Source organism: Lobosporangium transversale (assembly GCF_002105155.1).
Source record: "Lobosporangium transversale strain NRRL 3116 chromosome Unknown BCR41scaffold_4, whole genome shotgun sequence".
In the NCBI taxonomy this organism is placed as follows: domain Eukaryota; kingdom Fungi; phylum Mortierellomycota; class Mortierellomycetes; order Mortierellales; family Mortierellaceae; genus Lobosporangium; species Lobosporangium transversale.
In genome coordinates this window covers 784,214-807,818 of record NW_019028982.1, presented here as the reverse complement: position 1 = coordinate 807,818, position 23,605 = coordinate 784,214, and the positions used below count along the sequence as shown (strand labels likewise).

Sequence of the window (23,605 nt, the reverse complement as noted above, 5' to 3'; positions counted from 1 at the left end):
TTAAGAAAAAAAAAAAAAAAAAAAAAAAAAAACTTCTGGAGAGCAATGGAGCCATCAATTACTTTTATTCTTCTGACACTATGGGTACTATATGGCCAATAAAGCCTATAAACGCTTGTTTCTGTACAGATAACTCATCACATCAAATAGCAACAGAGGCTGCTTCGGCTATTTGCTTCATCTTAAACTCAGCTGTCATTTTAAGCTTGGAAATCTGATACGGATGACACCTTATGCTATCACAGAGTTGTTTTATCGCCTTTGCCTTGCTTTTCGCAGCCTCGTATTCTTCTTTCTTGTCACCCTCTTCATACTTTTCGCCAATTAGCGGTTTACTGAGGTGCCTCAACTCCGCTAGCGACACCATACAAGCATCGGACTCCTCGCTAATTGCACTAATAGGTTTTTCGAACTCCTTGTTGTTGTCTATCAGTTTCTGCAATTTGGTGACTTCCTGGTCATAGGCCGTAGCCTTGGTCTGGCAAACCTCGGCTTTCAACTCACAGAATTGCCTCCCGACGCCAGCGGATAGCACTACAGTAGAACCAATAAGCATGTTAGCCGCACGTTCGGGCAAAGCCAAACGAAGTACGGTCGCACAGGAACAGATGGTTAGCCCAAAAGAAGCAAGTTTGAATAGTTTATGGGTGGCAGTATACCCACGAGAGGCCGCCTCGTACTTGTCCATAAGCTCTTTTGCCTTGTGGCAAATGGCAGTATAGCCGTTCGCGGCTTCTTCATGGGCTCTTTGTAAAGATTGGGCCATGTTGGTCAAACCTTGCAAGGACAAAATGGTTTCAGCCTCACCGACGAAGACTTCAAAGGTATGCTCGTAACAAGTCATCAAATCCCGAATTTGATCAACGACCTTGTAAAGGCCTGGGAGCTCTTCCTTGAAAAAGTGTGCTACAATGCCCAAGAAATCTGTTGTTGGGGCCTTTAGTTCACTAGTGGTGATTGCATAATGAGAAACGACGGACTTGTTGAGATAGTCATCGACCCATTTAAGGGATTGGTCAAGAAAGACCTTGATTCTTTCCAACCCTTCTTTGATATCTTGGATGAGTTTAATGGTAGGCTCTTTTTCCTTCATTTCGTGAAGAGAGGCGGAGGGGGGAGTGGAAGAGAGGAAAGAATTTTTTTTAAATGGAGCAAGAATCAAAATACAAAGAAGCAGTTTTATATTGCCAATAAGTATGGGTGTTGTTTAGCATAAATATAGCTTTACTTTGACTCTTTGCCTTCCTTTAGCATGTTGTAGCACAGTCATCCAAGGGGGGACATGAAGGCGCTCGGTAGCAAGGCGAAGCACGATTTTTTCATTGGTCAACTCTATTTACATTATGCAACAGAGTACTGTACATGCACATGAAGTTTCCTAATTTTTACCCATGATATGGGAGAAAAATATAATTCTGGAGAGCAATAGGATCATCATTTGCTTTTATTATTCTGCCACTATGAACACTATTTGGTTATAAACGAATAGCTATATCTCAGTGATTTGCTTCATCTTAAACTCAATTGTGATTTTAAGCTTGGAAATCCGATACGGATGACGTTTCATGCTATCACAGAGATTTCTTATCGCCTTCGCCTTGGCTTGTATTTCCACATACTGTTCTTTCTTCTCATCCTCTTCATATATTTTGGCCATCGGCTTGCTGAGGGTCATCAGATATCCTAGTGTTTCCATACAATCAGCAAACTTGCCGCCAATAACGTCAATAGGTTTTCTAAACTTATCGTTGGTGCTCAGCAGGTCCTTCAACTTGATGACTTTCTGGTCATACTCGGTAGCCACGGTCTGGTGATTCTTGGCTTTTCCCCAAAGGAAATAACTCGCGTAACCAGTGGGTATCGTTACAGTAGCAGTGGCAAGCATCTTTATCACGCCTGAAACGGGGAGCACAGCCGGACTAGGTATGGCCAGACAGGCAAAGATGGCTAATCCAAAAGAAGCAGCTTCGAATAGTTTACGGCTCCTAGTATGCTTATCAAAGTCCTCTTTGTATTTTTGAGTCAGATCGCCTGCCTTGAGCAAAATTTCATAAAGGTCTGTCGCGGCTTCTTCATGAACTTTTTGTAAAGGCCCAGCTCTATCGATCAGGCCTTGTAAGGATGAAATGGTGCCTTCGATCTCACCGACAAATATCCCAAAGGTGTGCTCGTAACAAGTCATCAAACCCCGGATGTCATTAACGAAGTTGCAAAGTTTTGGGAGCGTATCATTGAGATATTTTCTCATAGTACTCAGGGATTTTTTTATCAAAGACTTTAGTTCGCAATCGGGGGCTTCATAATGCGAATTGGGGAGCTTGCCAAGATAGATCTCGTAATAGTCAGGAGCTTCGACAATAAAGAACTCGATTATCTTCAACTCTATTTCGACATCTGGAATGAAATTAGGGGTAGGCTGTTTTTCCATCTTTTTGTGAAGAGGGAAGAGAGAGGTGGAAGAAGGGACAAGGGTTATTTTTTTGATTTTTTTTAATGGATTGCTGGTTTATGAGATAAGAAAAGTACAAAGAAGCAGTTTTTATATTGTCAGTAAAAAAGGTGTTGTTATATATACAGCTACAAACTCCTTACCCTCCTTATTGGCATGCTATAACACATTGATCCAGGAAAGGGGCATGAAGCACCTGCGCACAAAAAAATAAAAATAAAAAAATGCCAAAGCAGTTACTTTCTGCGAAAGATAGATATGAAGTGCCCATTATGAGATTCTATGGTAGACACAAATGATTACCATGAAAAGCACTCGGTGGTAAGGCGAAGCACGGTTTTTTTTCATTGGTCAACTCTATTTAGATTATGCAATAAAGTACACTCCAGTCTCACTGTTTTGCAAAATGTGCAAAAAAGTGGATTTTATATACGTTCTGCGATGCTCATTGGCTAGATTCACATTTAATTCAAAAATTTTTATTTTAAATTGGCTGGCAAAGGGTAAGAGGAGAAAGACAAGCAAAAAATCAGCCAATTGAATTGTGGTTTTAGAATAAATATTTTGAATTAAATGTGAATTTAGCCAATGAGCATCGCAGAACGTATATAAAATCCACTTTTTTGCACATTTTGCAAAACAGTGAGACTGGAGTGTATAAACATGTGGTTTTCAACATTCACCCCTGATATGAAGGAAAAATAAACAATAAAACCCCAGTTTGTATAAAAAAAAAAAGACTTCTGGAGAGCAATAGGGCCAACAAAACCGATAAACGCTTGTTCCTTTACACAGCTTACACAAATAAAGATAGTTATTTTGTCACATCAAACAACTTCTGAGCTCGGTAATCTGATGCGCACAATACATTATGCTATCACAGAGTTCCCTCACATTCAGTGCCTCACCTTTCGCGAGCCTGTATTCTACTTTCTGCCTATCTTCCAAATGCTTGCCGGCAGTGATCGACTTGTTGTATCTCTTCATCTCTTCTAGTAATTCCCTACAAGCATCGAGTTTGATCCCAATTTCAACAGTAGGCCTTTCGACCTCAATGCTACATCTTACCAGCTCCTGCACGTTGGTGGCTTCCAGGTTATAGATCCTATCCATGGCTTCGTCATTATCGGATGCCAATAAACATTAAATACCACCAATACCTCTGACACCAGCGACCGTCGCTGTAAGCAGCAACTTTGACCGTCCGTGTAGCGATGGCAAGCGGACGCGTTGTAACTCCAATGGTAAGGGCGCCCAGCGCAGCGGCAGTAATTCCGTATTCCTTAGCGCTCCAAGTGTGACCGTGAGAGGCCGTCTTGTATTTGTAAATAAGCCTTTGTGCCCTGAGAGAAATGTTAAAAAAGTGCCCCACGGCTTTATTATGACCTTGCCGTAAAAATAAACCAAATCGATTAGATCTTGTAAGGGCGAAATGGTGTCATTGACGTTACCAATGAAGACTTCGAAGGGGTGCTCATAACGCGTCGTCAAAGCCTGGATTTGATAAACGGCCCTGTAGAGATCTGGAAGCGTTTCCGTGGAATATTGTACTAGACAATCCAAGAACCCAATCGTCAAGGCCTTTGCTTCACTAATGGAGGCACCATGGAGAGAAACAACGGGCTCGTTAAGATGGTCACCAACCGATCTACGGATTTCGCCAAGGGAAACCTTGATTACCTCTAACTCTTCTTTGATAGCCAGAATAGATGTAGAGCTAAAGTCTCTTTCCTTCATCTCGTGAAGAAGGGGGAGAGGAATGGAAGCAGGGAGAAGAACTTTTTTTTTTTTTAAAAAAAAAAATGGATTGCTTATTTGTGAGGGACAAGAATCAAAATGACAAAGAAGGAATAGGTAAAAATGATGTTGTTTGTAGTATAAATAAAGCTACATTGACACATTGCCTTCCATGTAACACTACCATTCAAGGAAGCAGATAGTGAAAGCCAATGGTATATGCAAATGATTTTTTTCATTGCTCAACTCTATTTGGGAGATGCTGCAAAATGCAGTCCATACATGTATTGCAACTTCCTACATTTTACCCATGATATGAGGGAAAAAAATAAAAATGAAGCCCCAGTTTATTGTTCGCACAGGAATTCGTGAAAGGGTTTGTTATACAAAGGTGCATTGAAAAAAAAAAAAAAAAAAAAAAAAAAAAAAAAAGCTTCTGGAGAGCAATAGGGCCATCATTTGCTTTTTATTCCCTCGACACATTGGACACTATATGGGCAACAAACCTATAAACGCTTGTCCCTGTACACAACTATATACAAAGAAGAATAGCTAATTCACCATATCAGATAGCAGCAGAGGCTGCTTCGGTGATTTGCTTCCTCTTAAACTCAGCTGTCATTCCAAGCTTGGAAATCTGATACGTATGGCACATTATGCTATTACAGAGTTCCTTCATCGCCACTGCCTTCCATTTCGCGCATTCGTATTCTTTTTTCCGAACATCCACTGCATACTTGTCGACCATGATTAGGTTGCTGTGGCTCTTCACCTCTTCTAATAAATTCTTGCAAGCATAGAGCTTGTTCCCAATTTCAGCAATGGGTTCTTTGATCCCTCTATTACAGTCTTCCAGCTTCAGCAAGTAGGCAACGCCCTGGCTATAGATCTCAGTCTTGGTCATACTTGGCTACCAACCCAGAGACACCACTTCCGCTACTTGCGGCCATCACTGCAATGGTACCAGCCAATTTGATCGTCCCTGCGACGGGGGCCAAGGGTAAACAGGGTACGGCCACAAAAGCAAGAGTACCTAACCCAAATGAAACAATTTTATGTCGGGTGGAGTCTCAGTATGACCGCGAGAGGCCTCGTTGTATTTGTCAATCAGATCTTGCGCCCTGAAAGAAATGATTTGAAAGCCGTTCGCGGCTTCTTCGTGGGCTCTCTGTAAAGGTGGGACCATATTGATCAGGTCTTGTAAGGACGAAATGGTGTCTTTGGCTTCATCGACGAAGACTTCGAAAGCGTGCTCGTACCGGGTCATCAAAGCTCGGATCTGATCAACGATTTTGCAAAGATCTGGGAGTGTACGGTTGTAATATCGTTCCACAATATCCAAGAGGTCTTTTGTCAAGACCTGTAACTCACAAGTGGTGCTTCTATAAAGAGAAACGGTGAGCTTGTTAAGATAGTCCTCAACCTCTTTAAGTGATTCGACTAGGAAGACCTTGATTTCCTCCAGCTCTTTTTCGACATCTGGAATGAATTTAGTGGTGGATTCTTTTTCCATCATTTCGTGAAGAGGGGAGAGAGGAATGGGAGAAGAAAGGGCCATTTTTTTTCTTTTTCTTTTTTTAATGGATTGCTTATTTGTGAGAGACAAGATTCAAAAACACAAAGAAGCAGTTCTTATATTCTCAGTAAAAATGATGTTGTTTGTAGTATATAAATGCATATAGCTACATTGACTCTTTACCTTCCTTATTGGTATGTTGTAGCACATTTATCCAGGGGAGGGGGTATGAAAATGCCAAGACAGGTCAGTTTGTTACTTTTCAGGAAAGTTAAAGATGTAGCGCCTAGAGCTCTATTGCCTATGTTGCAATAGTTCTACGAAAGGCGAATTCGGCACAGCAAGGCGAAGCACGGTTATTTTCCATTGGCCAACTCTAGCTTCCTACATTTCCACCCCTTACTTGAAGGAAAAAAAGAAAAGCTTTGCCAAAATCCTGTTATTGTGCGTGTAATGGTCCATGCTTCTCTGCACAAAGAATGTGATAAGATTTGTTACACAAAGGATAGTGGAAAGGAAAAAAAAAAAAAAAAAAGCACCACCTCATGAGCATACCAGCATGGATAACGCATGGCAATAATCATTGGTTTTTTTTTTTTTTTTTTTTTTTTTTTTTTTTTTTTTTTTCAAACAAACTTTCTACGCGTAGGTCTTGCATGAATCACTAGAAAAAAGAAAAAAAGGAAGCTACGGGGCATGCGGTAGATTACATTGGTTGTTTTGCTATTTGGCGAAGTAACATTAAGTCCATTGTGAGTGGTTAAAAGGATATGAAAAATAAGATAATAATAAAGATAATAAAAAATAATCGATCCATATCATTTCCCCTGATTTTTTTCCCTTCATTTTTGAGAAAGACAAGGGGATGAAAAAACACAGCGTATCTACTAGCTTGACAGCTAAGGTTACGAAGGCAAATAAAGTAAGTATATAACTTCGATCATTGTTCAGAGGAGTAAGTGCAATAGTTATTTTGCGATCAGAACATGCCTCAGTTAAACCATGATAAAATTATACTACTGTTTCTTTGATTGGTTGAAATGGCTTGACACTCACACTCTCTGTTTTTCCCCCGGCATTACCGACATTACATACAGTATCATGTCCTTGGCATGCATATTGTTTAGTACTGAAGAAAAGACCAAAGCGTGGTTTTTGGCTCCACAGTTTCGATCATACTCTTCCACCATGCAAGTGATGTTGTGACAAAAGAAACTGCAGGTTTTTAAGTGCAGTTTTTATTATTATTCACTGTACGGGAGATGAGACAACACATTTCAACTTCATTTTATCCTGAATCTTATGCTATTGTGATGATATGAGTAGGTATGTCATGCCAATACGTTGTTTCCTAGCCATTATATCACAATGACCTTACAAATCAAGGCATGTACAAGACGCTTGCCGAGGAGTAATTTGCTTTTGAATAGAGGTTTGAACGCAATGTACAGTTTTATTTTGAGTAATGCAGTTTATGACCAAATCGAGCGACTTTTGATGACTCAAAGGCGCCATTGCCTGCACACCTTAGCACAGATACTGCCTTTGAGGATAGGAATCTCGAAGTAGTTCAAGGGCTACACTACCATCCATTTTGAAAGAACCCTGAATTTTCCTGAAGCCAGTGGGAATGGCTACAATATCGCATAGCAGATAATGAGAAGCATTGCTATTAAATAGTGTTTCTCGGCTCCCTAAAGGAAGTAAGTTCACTTAGGGCCACGGTACAGCTGAGGGTTCATGAGTTTTATGGAATCAAAGCTACATAAGCCTGACTAGGCAATATTCTGTTCGAGGCTCGTCAAAAGATGCATGCCAGCATCCATGAATATTATAGAGCCACGGTGCTAACCAAATTTCTATACCCGCCAACGACAAAGTGCGATTGACTAAATTATAAATTTTATTCTTTTGTTAGCAGAGGACTACTTGTCACACCCTTATATGTGTCGATTATGACTACTTAGGCTCCAAGGAGTGACTCGGCTGCTTCCCTGTACGCATTCGTGGCAATTCTGAAAAGACCTGGTCCCACACTAATACGAGCAACGCCAATCTCCCTCAGCTCTTGGACCGTCAAGTAGCCCTCACCGAAACGTAGAAGGACATTCAATCGCCCATCCAATGCGGTGGCAAGCTCCTTGACTTCCTCTCGTGAGACGCCACGACCACGAGGCCCACCCCATACGAAGACTGTGTTGGCCCCAGCAGCCAAAAAAGCTTTCCCTCTCTCAATCGCATCTTCAACTGAACCACCATAGCCCAAGACATCTGTCCTGGCATTGACAGCAAATTCAGGTACACCAGCCTCTTTAGCGGCCTCAAGCGCCAACTTGATTCGATGGACTGCATCCTCCGAAGTCCTCAACGTATGGGTCTTATTGTCAACATCCTCCAAATTGCATCCTACAACGCCTAGTGCGATGGCCTCCTTGATCGTGGCTTTGACATCGTCATATCCATCTTATAGGTCTGCGGTCAAGGGCAAGTTCTTGGGAACAACTACAGCAGCAATCTTTTTGATAGCAGCAAAGTTCTGCTCACGCGTCAGATCTTCGTCATTAACGCCCTCTGCTGCAGCAATAGCAAAACTGGCAGTGGCAACAGCCTTAGCTGAAGGGACAGAAACTATGATGGATGCAGTGGCAGCATCATAGACATTGCCGAGGATCAAGGGGTTTCCAGGCTTGTGAAGAGCGCGGAAGTGAGTAGCAACGGCGTTTTGATCAGAAGGAGACATGGTTTCTAGGTGGGAGGGGTTTATTTTTCTTTGGTATGTGTATTTGAAAGTGCTTTGGTATCAGGGAAGAGCGTGGGAAACAAATAATAATGAAAAGGAAAAAAAGAGACTGATCCACTTGATGCCTTAAATAGGGTTTTTCTGTGTTCCTGGAAAGAGATAGATTGTCAATTGACGATGTTCCTGCCAATATTTGTGGATTGAGTCACAGTCCGTTGAAGTTTTTTGTCAAAAGGGAGCTGCGTAGTCGTTTCCCCAGAGAGAGAGAAAAAAAAAATGTTCCTCTTGCTGACATAAAACTGCGGAATCGTGCTACCCTGAGGGTCCTTGTTATCAAAAAAAAAAAAAAAAAAAAAAAAAAACTGCGGAATCGTGCTAAGCCTCAGTGCAACTCTAATTAAACATTTGACATTTGTAAGATTTCACGGCGCTGATCGATAAGACTAGAACACGTTAAAAAGATCGCAGAATCTCCCAAGTTCAGTTCAAGCTCATTTCATTTCGTCAAAAATTATCTTTCTTTTTTCATTTTCTTTTTTTTTCTCTTCACTCATTTTCATCTTTATCCTCTATATCTTTCATAATTACAGCCTCCATGACAGTTGCAGTGAGTCAGGAACAGTTCACCCGTGAGCAACTCTTCAATATTCTTCGACACATTAATTACCCACTAGAAAATCCGGATGAATTACCCAAGCCAACATATGAGACCCTTCGTGAACTGGAATACCGATGCGTCACATCAATCCCATTTGAAACTTTGAGTTTACGGTTAACAAAGGCTCGTGAAGTAGATATCACTCTTCAAGGGATTTACGATCGCATCATCAATCAGCACCGTGGTGGATGGTGTTTTTCTCTCAACAAACTTGCGTATGAACTCCTTCGGGGCCTTGGATTTACAGTTCAGTTCACGATAGCTCGTGTCTGTAAGCCTTTGAATTACGGTGATCCCATTCGTTTCCAGATGCTCTCTCATCGAGTGTCCATCGTGCGATTGAAGGATGGATCCAAATACCTGTTCGACATTGGCTTCGGCAATACTTCATTCTACCCAATCCCGTTGAAAGAAGGTGCTGTAGTCGAATATTTTGGACATAAGCGTCGTATGAGCAAGACCGTCCATAATGAGGCACAACCGGAATTGTTAGGAAATCCTCCTCAGCAGCTTTGGTTGATGGAAGAATACTTGGGTGAGGACAAGTGGGTTCCATGCTATGCGTTTACGGAGGATCAATTTTATGAGATTGATTGCGAGATGGGCAACTTTTATACCTGTCATTCACCCAAATCCGTATTCTACTCTTCATTCTGGTGTGTTCAGGCCACATTGGATGGCAAGATATATATGCTGCTGGACAAGCAATTCAAGATCCGGACAGCTACAGGCAACGTAGAAACAATCGTCTTCACCAAGGAGCAGGATCGATTGGATGCACTAGAGAAATACTTTGGTATTGTTTTGACAGAGGAAGAATTGAAATACCATGATCAAAAGATCGAATAAAAAAAAGTTTTTGTTGATTCTAGACTAAGACTCATTTGCAAAGTGTTTAATGATTTTGAATCCATGATGCATAAAGTAGTGATCATTATACACCAACATCATGAACAAGTGAGGAAAATGATTCTGTGAATGGAAGGAACACTTGTATTGGCTACAAAACTCAAAATTACTGTTTGTGTCATACAAGGACTGCTCAGTTTTAAGTGTCTCACTTTGTCTATTTATCCGATGCTTGGATGGTTCCTCTGGAGGAAGATCATACCGGGAGAAGTGACTAGGATCGCCGAGGACATTGTACAGGCAAACTTCAGGAATAGTGTCCACGCCAGATTTTAACAACCTAGGATGGTCGAGAATTTTTCTAAACTTGCTTTTGTCGTCATGGAGAATTATCATCAAATGATTTCTGTGACCATAACTAGCCCATTGGGATTTATTGTTCAGATGAATATTATTTAACGTACTATCATATTATTAGTCTCGTTATTACTATTATTGCTATTGCCATTCTTACTCAATCAGTTCATCGACATTGTTCAAGAGTTCTTCTGTGTGAGTCTCTCCTATATGAGACTCTATCCATGATCTTGCCTTTTGAACAACCAAATCCCAGACATCCTTCTCCTTACCCAACTTTTTCTCAAAGAACTTGATTGATAGAGCAGTAGCCACAAATGTCGCCAATAAAGAAGAGCTATTATCTCTAATGCCCTTGGCTATCAAGTTTTGTGAAACATCATCAGGTTTAAGGCCAAGGCACGAAAACAGCTCAGGTTTCCATTCCCAGGACCCCTCAAATGTTTGTAAGGAGAGTAACGTTTCCAAATGGTTCTCTGCAGTAGCAGCAACTGGAGAAAATGAAGTTGTTGTAACTATTGTTTTAGCCGCACCAAAACCTTTTCCAAAAGTAGTTGAGGCCGATCCAAAAGCAGTTGGGGCTGCGCCAAACGTGATTGGTGATGCTCCAAAAGCGGTTGAGGCCGATCCAAAAGCAGCTGGGGCTGCGTCAAACGTGGTTGGTGGTACTCCAGAAGCGGCTGATGTTGTTGCTCCAAAAGCGATTGAGGCTGAACCGAAGCCTGATCCAAAAGTGGCTGGAGCCGAACCAAAACTTCCAAAAGTGGTTGGTGCCGAACCAAATGTCATTCCAGACCCTGGAGCTGGCGGTGGGGGTGGAGGTTGACAAGCTGCGGCGCCAAAGCCTGTCACGAAATCGCTACCTCTGTATGATATTTGAGGCTGTTGAGCCTGTTGTTGAGCCTGAGCCATGGGTGCCGTATATGCCATAGGCAGGGCACCGCCTCTAAGTCTAGGATAAGCTAACCCCACTGAACCATTTGCAGAGTAGCCAAAGCTCTGAAAATGACCCAAGCCTGATCCTACTCCTCTGGCTTGGATTAAATTCTGATCAATGTCCCTGCAGGCCGGCGGAGAGAAAATATCCCAGTTTCTGTTGCTATTATTGTTTGCTGCTTCACTCTGGGGCGTATTTTCGACTCCAACGAATGAACACCATTCACTTTGAATTTGGAATTGAATACCTAAGCGAACTGCCTCTTTTTCAACCAAGCGTTCAAAAACCGCTCCACCAAATTTGGCCTTGATTAAAGTGCCCTTGTCGTCCTTGGCCTGAGTAACCCAGCCACGGCCCTGTTCAAGTTCTGCAATAGCCTTCTTGGCAGCCATCTGGTGAATGGTTTCTCCAGGAGTATCAAGGACTTGGATGGGGATTTCAAGCTCAAGTGGGCCTCTCCATGACTCTCCGCGAAGGATTACAGATTTTGGAGTCCTTGGGTTGGATCCAGGGCCCATGAGGAGGTATACAGTTGTTCGGTTGAAAGCGTAGAGTGGAGGAATGACATGTGGCGCCTGCAGCAGCTTTGGAGGAGCCAATTGTGGCAGATCCTCATCGCCATCGGAGGGGGTCTTATCAAGGTCAATAGACTTGTCAAAGAGAGAAATCGGCTTCTTTTCCTTCGTAATATTTAGTTTGACTTCAAGGCTGTCTGTCACTCTTTCAACCATCTCAAACCCTTCGTCATCCTCATCTACCTTGCCGCTGTTCTCTTCGGTAGCATCGCCGTACTTCACCTCCAGTGTGTAATTGGTAAAGTGAGGTGAGAGTGCACCCTTGAGCATGCGAACCACCTTCTTGTCCATCATTTCGCCTTCGCCCACAGTCTGCGAGAACCCATTTCCAGCCTTGGCAACACCTTCGATCAGTGCATGAGAGACACCATTACCAACACCCAAAGTAAAGACGCGGATTGGCATCTTGCTCTCCATAACCTCTTTATTCAAGTACGAAAAGAGCTGATCTTGGTTCCATATCTCACCATCGGTAAGCAACATGATCTCCAGAGGCATATCCTGGCTTCGTTTTTCCACTGTCGCTTTGATACACGGAAACATCTCCGTGCCCCCCATGTTGGCCTCCATCTCCTTTACATAATTGATAGCTTGATCTAATGTGTTTTGAGAATATATCTGGCTTTTATCCCAGAGGAAGGAGTAGTTGCTGCCGAAAGAGCAAATGTTGAACTTTACACCGACAGGCAAGCTCTTCAAGAAGACATTTAATGCTGATCTTGCTAATGACATTGCTGTTCCGTGCATACTACCGCTGCGGTCGCAGACAAAGATAATTTCTGGTTTCTCTGGAGGAAGTTGAAACCGAGGGACAAGCGTGGTCATCAGAGCCCGCTGGTTAGGAATAGAAGGATGGGTTTCAAGGATAGCACTAGGATCGCCTGTGTCCTTGGCCAAGACATGAATGACGAAATCTTTATCCAGTTCTGCTGTACCAAGACTGAGTGTTGCTGATGCTTTAGACATGGTGGGCGTGGCGTTGGGAGCGATAGAAGTGGTGCCGATAGAAACAGCAATAGGGTGACTAGGTGATTGGATTTGTTGAATAGGTTTTTGGTCGGGCATGATAATATCAACTGTGACCTGAAGGCCACCCCCTGTAGCCTTTTGGGCATGGGCACCCGTGTAGAGCTCAACTGGATAATGGCCATACCGCGGCATGATTTTCGTGGGGATAGTGAAACGAGTACCATCGATTTCCGCATCGTGTTTGAGCTCACCAATGAACGTGATCTCGACAAGAATGGTCGACCCTGGAGGCGCATTACCAACCGAGCTAGTGAAGACATCCGACGCATCGGGAAGCTGCTCCAAAAGCGCGGCAGCCTTGCCCTGGCCGACAGCGTCATTAAATTCAGTTCTGGCCTGGAATCGTTCCTTAACTTGACCTTTAATGAACCTATCACCAATTTGGCAATTGAAACTGACGACACTGACACCATCGTAAAGAGGGAAAGTGTATTGTAATTCAGGAATGGTGTCATTAGACGGATTGATGAAAGTTTGAGTGAGTTTCGTGCGAGAGTTGAGGGCCAGGATCTCTGTGTGGGCTTTGATGTCAACTAAGGGCAGATATTTGTTATGATTGCCCACAGAAGAAAGTCCACAAATGAATATTTGCATTTTCTTTTTTGTTGCTTAAATTAAAAGAGAGAGAGTTGAAAGAGGAAAGAGGAAAGAGGAAAGAGAAAAGGGAATGATGGTGAAAAAAAGGGGTAAAGAAAATGGTTGGAGGCGTGAGCGATATTTAACAGGCTGCTTGCTTGTGGCGCAGCATTATATTTTGCGATGTTCTTGCATAAGTCGACACCTTTTTTGTGTAACACACAGAAAATCTAACAGGACACTTTGGTTTGGATCAATTAGATTGAGCCAAGTAGAGGAGCCATTGAAACAATGGTTCTACCCAAGTATGTTGGATTGTGTACCTACTTATAGCACTATTGCAAACATACCCTCCAAACACTAAAAATGCTGATTTGTTCCAATGCATTGGACAAAGCGCACATTTATGTGCACGCTGCCGATGTCACTCCTAGAATAAAAAATGCTGTTTGTTGAACGTAGCCTTGAAACTGGTTTTGTCAGCAGCAAATCGATGACCAGCCAAAACTAGGCCCATCATAATAAACTCAATTAAAAATAAGGGCCATCCTGTCAGTATCTAAAGCGAATATGGCGCCAACGAACCTTGTTCTCCTTGCTTGTCACTGGGAAATTGTTGATGTAATTTGAGCTATTTCTGTGATTCCACACGGCTTGTCCAAGAATTTCATTTCCCTCTGTTTTGTTACACTTTGTCTTAAAATGCTTTCACTCGAAGCACAAGCATAGCATACAACACCATCTCCCGCCTTTTTTTTCATTAACGTTATTGCATTCTACTTCATCACTCTTTCATCTCCCCTTCTTTCATTTCATCTACTTTCCATCATTCAGCGCATCTCCAACTTCCTCAAGCCCATCGGCGGCGAATACCTGCCCTTGGACTCGCTCCAACGGAACCCTCCTCCTCCTCAAGGGTCTAGCGGCAACAGTGGCATCATCAACAACGGCTACAGTCGGCCACCAGATGACGATGACGATGCCCTCGATACCTCGGCTTCGACCTCTATCGCCACAGCGCTGACGACTGGCGGCTTTGGTGCACCTGGGGCCCTCATAAATCGTTTGCGATCGCCTGTCAACAACAGCAGTAGTAGTAGCTATAGAGAGCCTGATTCTGCTATGGACGAACAGGAGCCGGATCCTCGAGCGCGACCTTCTCCTTCATCAACTGGTTTCCCACGCCGAGAAAGGCGAGGGCGCAACCATTTTGAGGATCAGGAAGATCGACGCAACCTTTATCGAGGTGGTAGTGGGGTCAATTCTCAAGGCAGAATGACAGAATCTGCTCTCTTTCGGTCCGAGGAGATGTCACTGATCCAGCTGTATATTCCATCAGAAATAGCACAGCCTACGGTCGCAGAGCTGGGAGAGATAGGAATGATCCAATTCCGGGATGTAAGCGACTCGTCTAATTAATTCACTCCGCAATTACAGTAACAATATATCTTTCTACTCTATTGATCGACAAGGTGTTTTAATTAACATTTGATTTGAAACAGTTAAATGATGGTGTAAATGTCTTTCAACGAGCTTTCGTGAATGAAATTCGGCAATTCGATGAGATGGAGAGACAGTTGCGTAAGTTTAAATGCCTGGTTATTCTACTTGCGCTCCTTCGAGACTGACTTTAAATACCCATAAATAGCAGCAAAGACTGACTTTTACTCTGATCGTCGTCATGATCTACTATAATAGGCTTTTTCGCATCACAGATCGAGAAGGCAGAGATCCCGATTCAATCGACAACGACTTCGTCGTATGTGGCACACGCACCTTCGCGTCAAGAGCTGGATGACATTGTGAGACGATTGTCAGCACACGAGAGTCGTTTGTTGCAAATGAATGCCTCATATGAGAATATGCAGCGACGACACTGGGAGTTGATTGAACTTAGGCATGTCTTGCAAGAAGCTGCAGTCTTTTTTGAGGAGGTAAAAGGATGCCTCTCCAAAGCTGTGCATTCATATAGGGATGGAGGAGCTGTCAAGTCCCTTTAACTAAAGAATTTAAGCATTTGTACGTTTGTAAATGTCACTTTCTAGGCTGTCTCAAATCAGGATGAGATTCGTCGTTCACTGGAGGAGCCAAGTGCGCGACTCCTAGATGATTTGGAAACGGGCCCTTCACAGGAGGCGCAAGGCTTGGGTCTCACCCTTGGCAATGTCACTGGTGTTATTCCTCGAAACAGATTGCAGACTTTTGAACGTATCCTGTGGCGTTCTCTTCGCGGTAACTTGTACATGAATACGGTAGACATCAAGGAATCAATTATAGATCCTGCAACGGATGTGGCAGCGCTGAAAAGCGTATTCATCATCTTTGCTCATGGGCGCGAGATCCTGGCTAAGATTAAAAAGATTGCAGAGTCAATGGGAGCAACTTTATATGCTATTGATTCATCTACAGAGCAGAGAAGGGAAGCGTTGTCGGGCACTTTAAGACATATTGAAGAGTTCAACTCTGTCATCACCAATACAACACAAGCTCGTCGTCAGGAACTTATCCGTATTTCAGCTGACTTGGCGGCGTGGATAACAATTGTGAAGAAGGAAAAGGCGACGTACCATACTATGAATAAATTCAACCACGATATCAATCGCAAATGTCTGGTTGCGGAGGGATGGTGCCCAACAAATGAGATTGGCACTATCCAGGCAGCTCTGCGAACAGTGAGTCAACGTTCTGGATCGACAGTTCGACCCATTCTAACTGAACTGCGTACTCACAAAGAACCTCCAACCTATCACAAAACCAACAAGTTTACTGCTGGATTTCAAGCGATTGTGGATGCATACGGTATGGCCAAATATCGCGAGGTGAATCCAGGCCTATTTACCATCATCTCCTTCCCCTTTTTATTTGCAGTGATGTTTGGAGATGTAGGCCACGCCATCTTGGTGGTTTTGGCGGGATTGTTCCTAGTTCTGAATGAACGCAAGCTTGCCAACGTTGAAGGCGAGGTAGGTGACACTTTTTTTATTATCTCAATAATAAATGTCACAGCGAGAATAATCTCAACTGACTACCATGAGCTTTCTTATCGCATTCCAGATGTTTCAAATGGTCTATGGGGGACGTTACATTGTCTTGTTGATGGGTGTATTTTCTATTTTTACGGGGATGATGTATAATGACATCTTTTCCCGTGCTCTTCCACTGTTCCAGTCCGGCTGGCGTCTCGATGTACCTGAAGACTATGACGGTAAAACTCTTTTGGTGGCAGAGCCTACTGAGTATACCTATCCATTTGGTATTGACTATGTGTGGCATGGAGCTGAAAACTACCTCTTGTTCACAAATTCCTACAAAATGAAGATGTCAGTCATCTTGGGCGTTATTCATATGTCCTTTGGCATCTGTATGGTGTATTACAATGCTAAATTTTACCGCAAGCCAATCGATATCATTGGAGGCTTCATTCCTCAAATGTTATTTATGCAATGCCTCTTTGGATACTTGGTAATCATGATCTTATACAAGTGGACTGTCAATTGGTTTGAAACAGATGCTGCTGGCCAACCGCTGCATAACTCGCCACCCAGTTTGCTCAACACAATGATCTATATGTTTCTAAGTCCAGGATCCGTCAACGAAGGTGACAAGCTATATTCCGGGCAGGTAACGTCTAACGAAAGAACAAGTTAGGGCTTATAAAAACATTGAATGTTCTCACCAACAAAGACCGCGTATACTTGCATTTTCGCTTTCTAGGGCTTCATACAAGCGTTGCTTGTATTTACCGCATTTGTATGCATTCCGTGGATGCTCTTTTTGAAGCCTTATTACCTAAAGCATGAGCACAATCGAGCCCGTGCAATGGGTTACCATCAACCTTCTGAGAACAATGCCCGTGTCAGTGCTGATAGCGACCGTTCGGATGAAGGGGACAATGGTAATAGTACTATTGTGACAGAGGAAGACACGACCAATGGTAGTCAAGAACATGACGAGGAAGAGTTTGAGTTTTCAGAAGAATTGATTCACCAAGTGATTCACACAATTGACTTTTGTCTGGGCTGTATATCCAACACGGCATCGTACTTACGATTGTGGGCACTATCTTTGGCCCATGCACAGCTGTCTGAAGTTCTATGGACGATGACTTTGGGTATGGCATGGGGTTTTACGGGAACCCTAGGAGCAATCATGACTGTTATAATGTTCGCAGTATGGTTCACATTGACGGTCTTTATTCTGATAGGCATGGAGGGACTTTCTGCATTCCTTCATGCTCTGCGATTGCACTGGGTCGAGTTTAATAACAAGTTTTACCTGGTTAGTCTTCACAGATCAGTCTCTTTATATTGCATATCAATTCTCTGTCTCCATTATTAAGATATTAACTAGGATGTTTTGGATATTTTTGGTTCTTAGGGTACGGGATATGCATTTGAACCATTTTCATTTGCAATCGTTCTTTCTGAGAAAGACTAAAAGCTGATTTGACACAGCACTCAAACAATACCAACAATAATAAAGACAAATAGAGAATATAATCTCAAATTACTTATTTTCCTAAATGAAGGAAAGAAAAATGTTGACGCAACTAATGCAGCACACTGGATTGAATTAAACCAAGGGCTGCTCAGAGTGCCTTCAATATTATTACTCTCGCCTGGAATGAACCGATGGTTTCACATATTTGACAATCCACAACGGATGATTACCAGCTTGGAATATGTTGAAGGTAAATCAATACTTAATATTGATTCACGTCCGACTAACTAAAGAACCTCCTATGGCTGCAGGGAGTGCTCTGAATATATACCCATATTTCACAGTCTCATAAAGCTCATCTGCGCATATGGGACACTATTTTTTATTTTCAAACCGGGCCAAAAATTTAAGGCCTGATTTAATCTTAATGACTGCTCTCACAAATAGGACTTCCAATTTTTTTTTTTTGTCATTGCCACTGATGCTTTGTATCATTGTATCAAGCAAAGAGAAAGTTTAATAATACTTTAATTAATATTGTAAAATACTAAAATATAAAATAATAAATGTAGGATAAGGGCTGTCTGCTATTGGAAAAGTCATTTAATGTAGCATTGGAGAGAATTGACTTCAATGTGCCACGACTTTTTTTTTTTTTTTTTTTTTTTTTTTTACTTCGTCTCTGTGACAGGGTTGCCAGGCTGAAGCTGATGCAAAGGCTGTACAGGCTCATCATGGTGCGATGCTGGCAATTGATGATCATTTGAGCGGCGAATATCTGTTTCCTCGACCTCTGATTTCTCATTCGCTTGTTGTGCTCGGAGTTCTTCAATATCACTATCCAAGCGCGACTGGGGTTGCGCTCGAGTCTTCCATGCAGGAACATCTGAATTGAAGAGCTCATCCATCTCCTCCAATGTATGACCCTTGGTCTCTGGAAACATGAAGAAGACATGGATCGTCATGGCCACACAGAAGGCTCCAAAGATAAAATAGGTCTTGTATTGGATATTTTCCAGCAGTGGGGGAACTGCATAAGCTAAAATAAAGTTGAATGCCCAGTTTGATGCTGTTGAGAGCGAGACTGCTTTGGAACGGATCCGGAGTGGGTAGATCTCGGCTGGATATGTCCATGAAACAGGGCCCCAAGAGATGGCAAATGAGCAGACAAAGAGATAAGAGCAAGCAATTACTGCCTTGGATGCAGCATCATTGTCTTGAATAGCCCATGTTGTGGTCTCGTTACCTTCAAAGTTAGAGGGGCCACCAAAACGACCCATCAAACCTCCGATGAGGAACATCCAGAGAGCCATAAAGGTGGATCCAACTAAAAGAACAGGACGACGACCCCATTTATCAATAAACAGGATCGCAGGAATGGTCATAATGACATTAAGAATATATTGGATAGAAGATGCCTGTAGATTGGCGTTCTGGCCAGTGATGCCTGCGCCCTGGAAGATGAAAACAATATAATACATGGCCACATTCATGCCCGTAAGTTGAGACCAGGACTGGAGACTCATACCAAGGAAGACGCGACGAGCATTTGGCTTGCGGAAAAGCTCTGCATACGAACGCGCAGCCTGAGTCCTGTCGAATTTAATAGCATCCTCAATCTCTTTGTATTCCGCCATGACCAGAGGATCATTCTTATTACCCTTTGCTCGTAACATGGCGAGCACTTCAAGAGCTTCTTCGCCACGTCCATGGTCTGCTAACCAGCGAGGAGAGTAAGGGAAGAAGCTGATTCCAGCAAGGAGAATGATACCTGGGATGATTTGTACACCCCAGGGGATTCGGAACGCAGCTTCGGAATTGATAAAGGAACAGCCGTACTGGATGAAGTATTGGATGAGAATACCCCAAGTGATAGCCCATTGTTGCAACGATACAATACGCCCACGGATATTTTTGGGTGCAATCTCAGATTGGTACACAGGGACGATCATGGAAGCCAGGCCAACAGCAATACCGTTGATGATACGACCGACAATGAGCATACCAACATTGACAGTTGCACATTGGATAATGGAGCCAACAATCCAGATAGAGGCAGCAAGCATGATGGTGCGCTTGCGTGAAATCTTGTCGCCCAATGGACCAGCCAGGAGAGCACCCAAGAAGGAGCCTGCGGCCATGGAAGCGACAATTCCGCCCTGCAGTGATGACGATGGGTGATTGAAGTACTCCTGGTACCGCTGCGTTCCTACGACACCAGACATGGATGAGATGTCGAAACCAAACAGCATGCTAAATAAGCCATAGCAGAAAAAATACATTATTAATAATGTGTAAGAACGAGTTCGACGAACGAAGCAATTTTTCTCTCTTTTTTTTTTTTTTTTTTTTCTTGAAACAGTATAGTAGCTTACCCGCCGATGGTTGCGAATCCACCAAGGAAGTACACATTATTCAACAGCCTGTACTTTGCTGACATGGCAATAGATTTGGGGAAGGGGAATTTTGTTATTTGTGCTATGTTGCAGTAAGGAGAGAAATGAACAATGAGAAGCAAAGAGAATAGAGACAGAATAAGGGCGTGAGAGTGATAGAAATAAGGATTCACGCCCTGCCTTTATATGGTTTAACAGGAACATTAACTCTTTTTTGGAAGCGTACAACGCATACTAAGCAAAGCATAACATGCTTTAGCATAGTTGCTAGATTTTTTGGATGATGTCGTTGGAAAGTTGGAGTGTGTGGCGATGGAATAATCTAAACTATTTTATCCTGCATCGCCTTTGATCCATTGAACGAGAAGGAAGGCATCCCAACCCTGTCTTTGTTTAAAATGACCCTACCCTCGTCATCCATTGTATTTGTTTACTCGCGTTGTTGATTGTTTTATTGACAGCAATTCATTTTTTTTTTTATTTTTTTTATTTGCTCAACTGAACGTCATTTTTTTTTACAATTTATTTTGTACAGTGTTAAGCAGATGTGAATGAATAATGATCACTCAATCAATCTGCATTAATGAGTTTGTAGGTCATTGCTCCTCAGCAATAAAGATGCTGTCAAATACCTTCTTTCTCTCAGGCGCATTTTCTCTTAGGAGTGTATTTTGTGTCTGGTTTGGCCCAGTCCAGTGCAGTAGTTGAGCCTTGTCCGATGTGGAGAAAGAAGCAACGATAAATGAATACGTCAAGAACAGTCAATTCTTTTGCTCTGGCCAGAACCATGGGTCTGTATTCCTTCTACTTGCACATACATAAAAAGGTGCACTTCATTTCCGATTGCGGGCATAGACGCTAGTACTTTGAGGCTAAAAGATTTCGGTGATAGTTAACTAAGAATGTGTTCAGGGGTTGCTCGGTTACTTTGAATGGAAAACTTGGGGACTCTGCAATTGAATTCAGCCTTCATTCCTCTAAATATCGTCATGATGGCCTTCCTCACATGCATAATGGTCTCAGTAAAACTTGGGTACAAAACTAAATGTAACGAAGAGGGAACGAGATAAAGTGTCAATTTTGGCCACTACACTCGGAGCGCGTCCCTCGTTTTCGCCTCGATAGTAAATTGTGATGAACACTGTTTTAACCTAGTGGCACTGTCATTTTTTTTTATTTCAAAAGTGCACAGCAGCTTGGTTGTACTTTCCTTCATGTACCCACTCATCACTCAGCAATTTTTCTGACTTTGCAATACTCATATTTTAATCAACTTTTTATCTTACAGAGGCGATCCGGAACAGATCACAACATGTTTCCACCATTCTTCCCACGGCCGGGTATTGTTTTCAATTCCAAGCAGGTATCGACTAGCATCCGAGCTTTTGTGCATCTTCATGATTTCTTCATACAGGAATGCAGATGGACCAATATCGTTGTCCTGATTGAAATAATACTGACGAATGCTCTTATGCATATTCTTATGAGCATGGCTCAGTATGTTGTCCAACTTATCTTTCGTGGCCTGGAGTTCATCCAACTCATGAATTACCAAGGGACTCTGTGGCTCCAAATAGCCAACTTCTCTCAGAAGAACTGAGAAAGATTGTTTAATAGCTGCATTCCCCACCATTCCCCACGCAATGCTGTAGGTGTCTCCATAAGTGTCACGGCGTCGTAGAGTTCTTTCAAATTGTATGATGTTGATGTAAGCCTTGAAATGCTTTGAAATTCCTGCCCGCATAGGTAGCAGCGCGTTGAGGTGTGCAGGAGCAGGAATGACTTTGAGGTAACGGAAGGCAGGCAAGGCACTTTTGACTTGATCATACACCTCCTGGCTCAGAAGAAGCAACGCGTTGCGCTCAAGCACGCTATCAAAAGCGAGCAACCACTCAGTAAATGGCATCCTGTTTACATCTTGATCTCGCAAGACCCTAACGCCATAGTGACCAGGGACATACTGATATAGTCGATCTATTTGATTTGCAACATTGCACAGAGACGAAGGATGTTAGAATCTGCTATTCAAGTCTTTCTTCTTTTTCAAAAAACACAAACAAAAATAAAGTATAAAATTAAAGTCAAGCAAGCACCCTTAGCTTCTCCTATCAAAATGCTGTTTGCTTACCAAGCATGACAGGGTCAAGCCTTCCTGTGCCGGTTGCGTTGCAAAAGAGTACAATTGAAACTGCTTGCCCAAAAACGCAGCTCGTTCTCTCCTGGTCTCTGTCTTCAGCACTCAGCAGCTTGCATGCTGTATTAGGATGTACCGTCGAGGTGCATACCGGGACAGAAAACATACTAGTTGCATCACATGCATAAATGTCATCCATCCTGTACTGTTCAAGTATCTGTCTGAAGCGAGCCGTCTCCTCCTCCTCCAGTGCATAATTCCTGTTGGCATTGACAGCTTCATAGGAAGTGATGGATCGCCGTTTCGAAAACTCTTGGTACCATCCATCAGAAAACTTTATATTTGCGAGTGGTGCTTGGAACAAGCCTGAGAGCATCCGATGGATAGCAATTGCCTGTGCGACAATATTCTTACGTTGAATAGGGATATGCTGAGATCTAATATGCGTGATCCAGGACAGTAGAAGCTCCTCTACAAATCGGCTTCGCGGCTCAGTGCGGTTGCGTGCATTTAGCACTGCATCTGTTCGTGGTAGTTGATTGAGGCTTGCTTTGAGGTTATCTTTGGATTTAATGATGCCATCTAAAGTGCCTCTGGCTATACCAAAGTGCGTGGCATATTCACTTAATGTCATTTCTGGATTGTTCTCAACGAACTCAATGATCTTTAGCTTTTCCTGAATATCAAACTTTTTTCGTTTCTTGGTTCCTGCAGTTTGCTTGCTTTTAGCAACAGATTTAATTGTTTCGGTTGGTCTAGTGGACGGTGTCGGGGGGAAGTACGCGGCATCGGGAATCATATAGGGCGGACTAGGATGCTGCTGGTTGCCTGCTGGGATGTAGTGCGTACTCCGCCTATCTTCTGGGGATCCAGATAGCGTGTCCGGACTCCTCGGAGAAGCGCCAAAATCCACTTGCTCCCATTCAGAGAAGCCCGGTGACGACCCATGAGATACCTTTTCCCAGTCCGAAAACCCAATTTCGACCCGCTCCCACTCAGGAGAGCTTTGATCAGGTGACCCTCTATATGCCATTTCCCACTGTGTCCTCGTCTGCCGATGAGGGCTCTAAGTTACAAAATGATATAGTTCTTACTGAGTCTGCCCCTTGCACTCTTTTTTTTTTTTTTTTTTTTTTTTTTTTTTTTACAGAAACATGACAGCAGACAGGTTTTCAGCAATAACATACATACCTCTCCTAGAGGACCATCTTG

At 42.8% G+C, this 23,605-nt stretch overlaps 10 protein-coding genes across 10 annotated transcripts; 2 read left to right on the top strand and 8 right to left on the bottom strand.

Moving 5' to 3' along the window:
- Positions 1-142: 142 nt before the first annotated feature.
- On the bottom strand, positions 143-1,093 carry BCR41DRAFT_392732 (hypothetical protein; the record flags this gene model as incomplete). The annotated part of the gene is made up of 1 exon (XM_022028489.1): positions 143-1,093. The coding sequence occupies one exon, from the start codon at positions 1,091-1,093 to the stop codon at positions 143-145; it is 951 nt and encodes a 316-aa protein (XP_021885133.1).
- A 396-nt stretch (positions 1,094-1,489) lies between these two features.
- On the bottom strand, positions 1,490-2,428 carry BCR41DRAFT_367753 (hypothetical protein; the record flags this gene model as incomplete). Its single annotated transcript, XM_022026333.1, has 1 exon — positions 1,490-2,428. The coding sequence occupies one exon, from the start codon at positions 2,426-2,428 to the stop codon at positions 1,490-1,492; it is 939 nt and encodes a 312-aa protein (XP_021885132.1).
- Positions 2,429-3,592: 1,164 nt separating this feature from the next.
- Positions 3,593-4,186, bottom strand: BCR41DRAFT_392730 (hypothetical protein; the record flags this gene model as incomplete). The annotated part of the gene is made up of 2 exons (XM_022028488.1): positions 3,593-3,792; positions 3,901-4,186. 2 exons carry the CDS (start codon positions 4,184-4,186, stop codon positions 3,593-3,595), a joined length of 486 nt encoding a protein of 161 aa, XP_021885131.1.
- Positions 4,187-4,751: 565 nt separating this feature from the next.
- On the bottom strand, positions 4,752-5,090 carry BCR41DRAFT_392729 (hypothetical protein; the record flags this gene model as incomplete). Its single annotated transcript, XM_022028487.1, has 1 exon — positions 4,752-5,090. The coding sequence occupies one exon, from the start codon at positions 5,088-5,090 to the stop codon at positions 4,752-4,754; it is 339 nt and encodes a 112-aa protein (XP_021885130.1).
- A 129-nt stretch (positions 5,091-5,219) lies between these two features.
- BCR41DRAFT_367752 (hypothetical protein) lies at positions 5,220-5,744 on the bottom strand (the record flags this gene model as incomplete). The annotated part of the gene is made up of 1 exon (XM_022026332.1): positions 5,220-5,744. One exon carries the CDS (start codon positions 5,742-5,744, stop codon positions 5,220-5,222), a length of 525 nt encoding a protein of 174 aa, XP_021885129.1.
- A 1,921-nt stretch (positions 5,745-7,665) lies between these two features.
- Positions 7,666-8,699, bottom strand: BCR41DRAFT_419187 (carboxyphosphonoenolpyruvate phosphonomutase-like protein; the record flags this gene model as incomplete). The annotated part of the gene is made up of 2 exons (XM_022029721.1): positions 8,247-8,699; positions 7,666-8,165 (listed from the first exon to the last, which is right to left on the bottom strand). Exons 1-2 carry the CDS (start codon positions 8,440-8,442, stop codon positions 7,666-7,668), a joined length of 696 nt encoding a protein of 231 aa, XP_021885128.1. The 5' UTR covers positions 8,443-8,699.
- Positions 8,700-8,886: 187 nt separating this feature from the next.
- Positions 8,887-9,949, top strand: BCR41DRAFT_383834 (hypothetical protein; the record flags this gene model as incomplete). Its single annotated transcript, XM_022027508.1, has 1 exon — positions 8,887-9,949. The coding sequence occupies exon 1, from the start codon at positions 9,038-9,040 to the stop codon at positions 9,947-9,949; it is 912 nt and encodes a 303-aa protein (XP_021885127.1). The 5' UTR covers positions 8,887-9,037.
- Positions 9,950-9,973: 24 nt separating this feature from the next.
- On the bottom strand, positions 9,974-13,520 carry BCR41DRAFT_383833 (von Willebrand factor type A domain-domain-containing protein; the record flags this gene model as incomplete). Its single annotated transcript, XM_022027507.1, has 2 exons — positions 10,464-13,520; positions 9,974-10,412 (listed from the first exon to the last, which is right to left on the bottom strand). The coding sequence occupies exons 1-2, from the start codon at positions 13,439-13,441 to the stop codon at positions 9,974-9,976; spliced, it is 3,417 nt and encodes a 1,138-aa protein (XP_021885126.1). The 5' UTR covers positions 13,442-13,520.
- A 597-nt stretch (positions 13,521-14,117) lies between these two features.
- BCR41DRAFT_346741 (V-type ATPase, V0 complex, 116kDa subunit family) lies at positions 14,118-17,905 on the top strand. The gene is made up of 7 exons (XM_022022953.1): positions 14,118-14,821; positions 14,926-15,004; positions 15,122-15,357; positions 15,469-16,386; positions 16,478-17,044; positions 17,138-17,701; positions 17,801-17,905. The coding sequence occupies exons 1-7, from the start codon at positions 14,546-14,548 to the stop codon at positions 17,858-17,860; spliced, it is 2,700 nt and encodes an 899-aa protein (XP_021885125.1). The 5' UTR covers positions 14,118-14,545; the 3' UTR covers positions 17,861-17,905.
- A 28-nt stretch (positions 17,906-17,933) lies between these two features.
- Positions 17,934-20,394, bottom strand: BCR41DRAFT_379948 (general substrate transporter; the record flags this gene model as incomplete). The annotated part of the gene is made up of 3 exons (XM_022027241.1): positions 20,239-20,394; positions 18,702-20,116; positions 17,934-17,941 (listed from the first exon to the last, which is right to left on the bottom strand). The coding sequence occupies exons 1-3, from the start codon at positions 20,301-20,303 to the stop codon at positions 17,934-17,936; spliced, it is 1,488 nt and encodes a 495-aa protein (XP_021885124.1). The 5' UTR covers positions 20,304-20,394.
- Between the last annotated feature and the right edge of the window lie 3,211 nt (positions 20,395-23,605).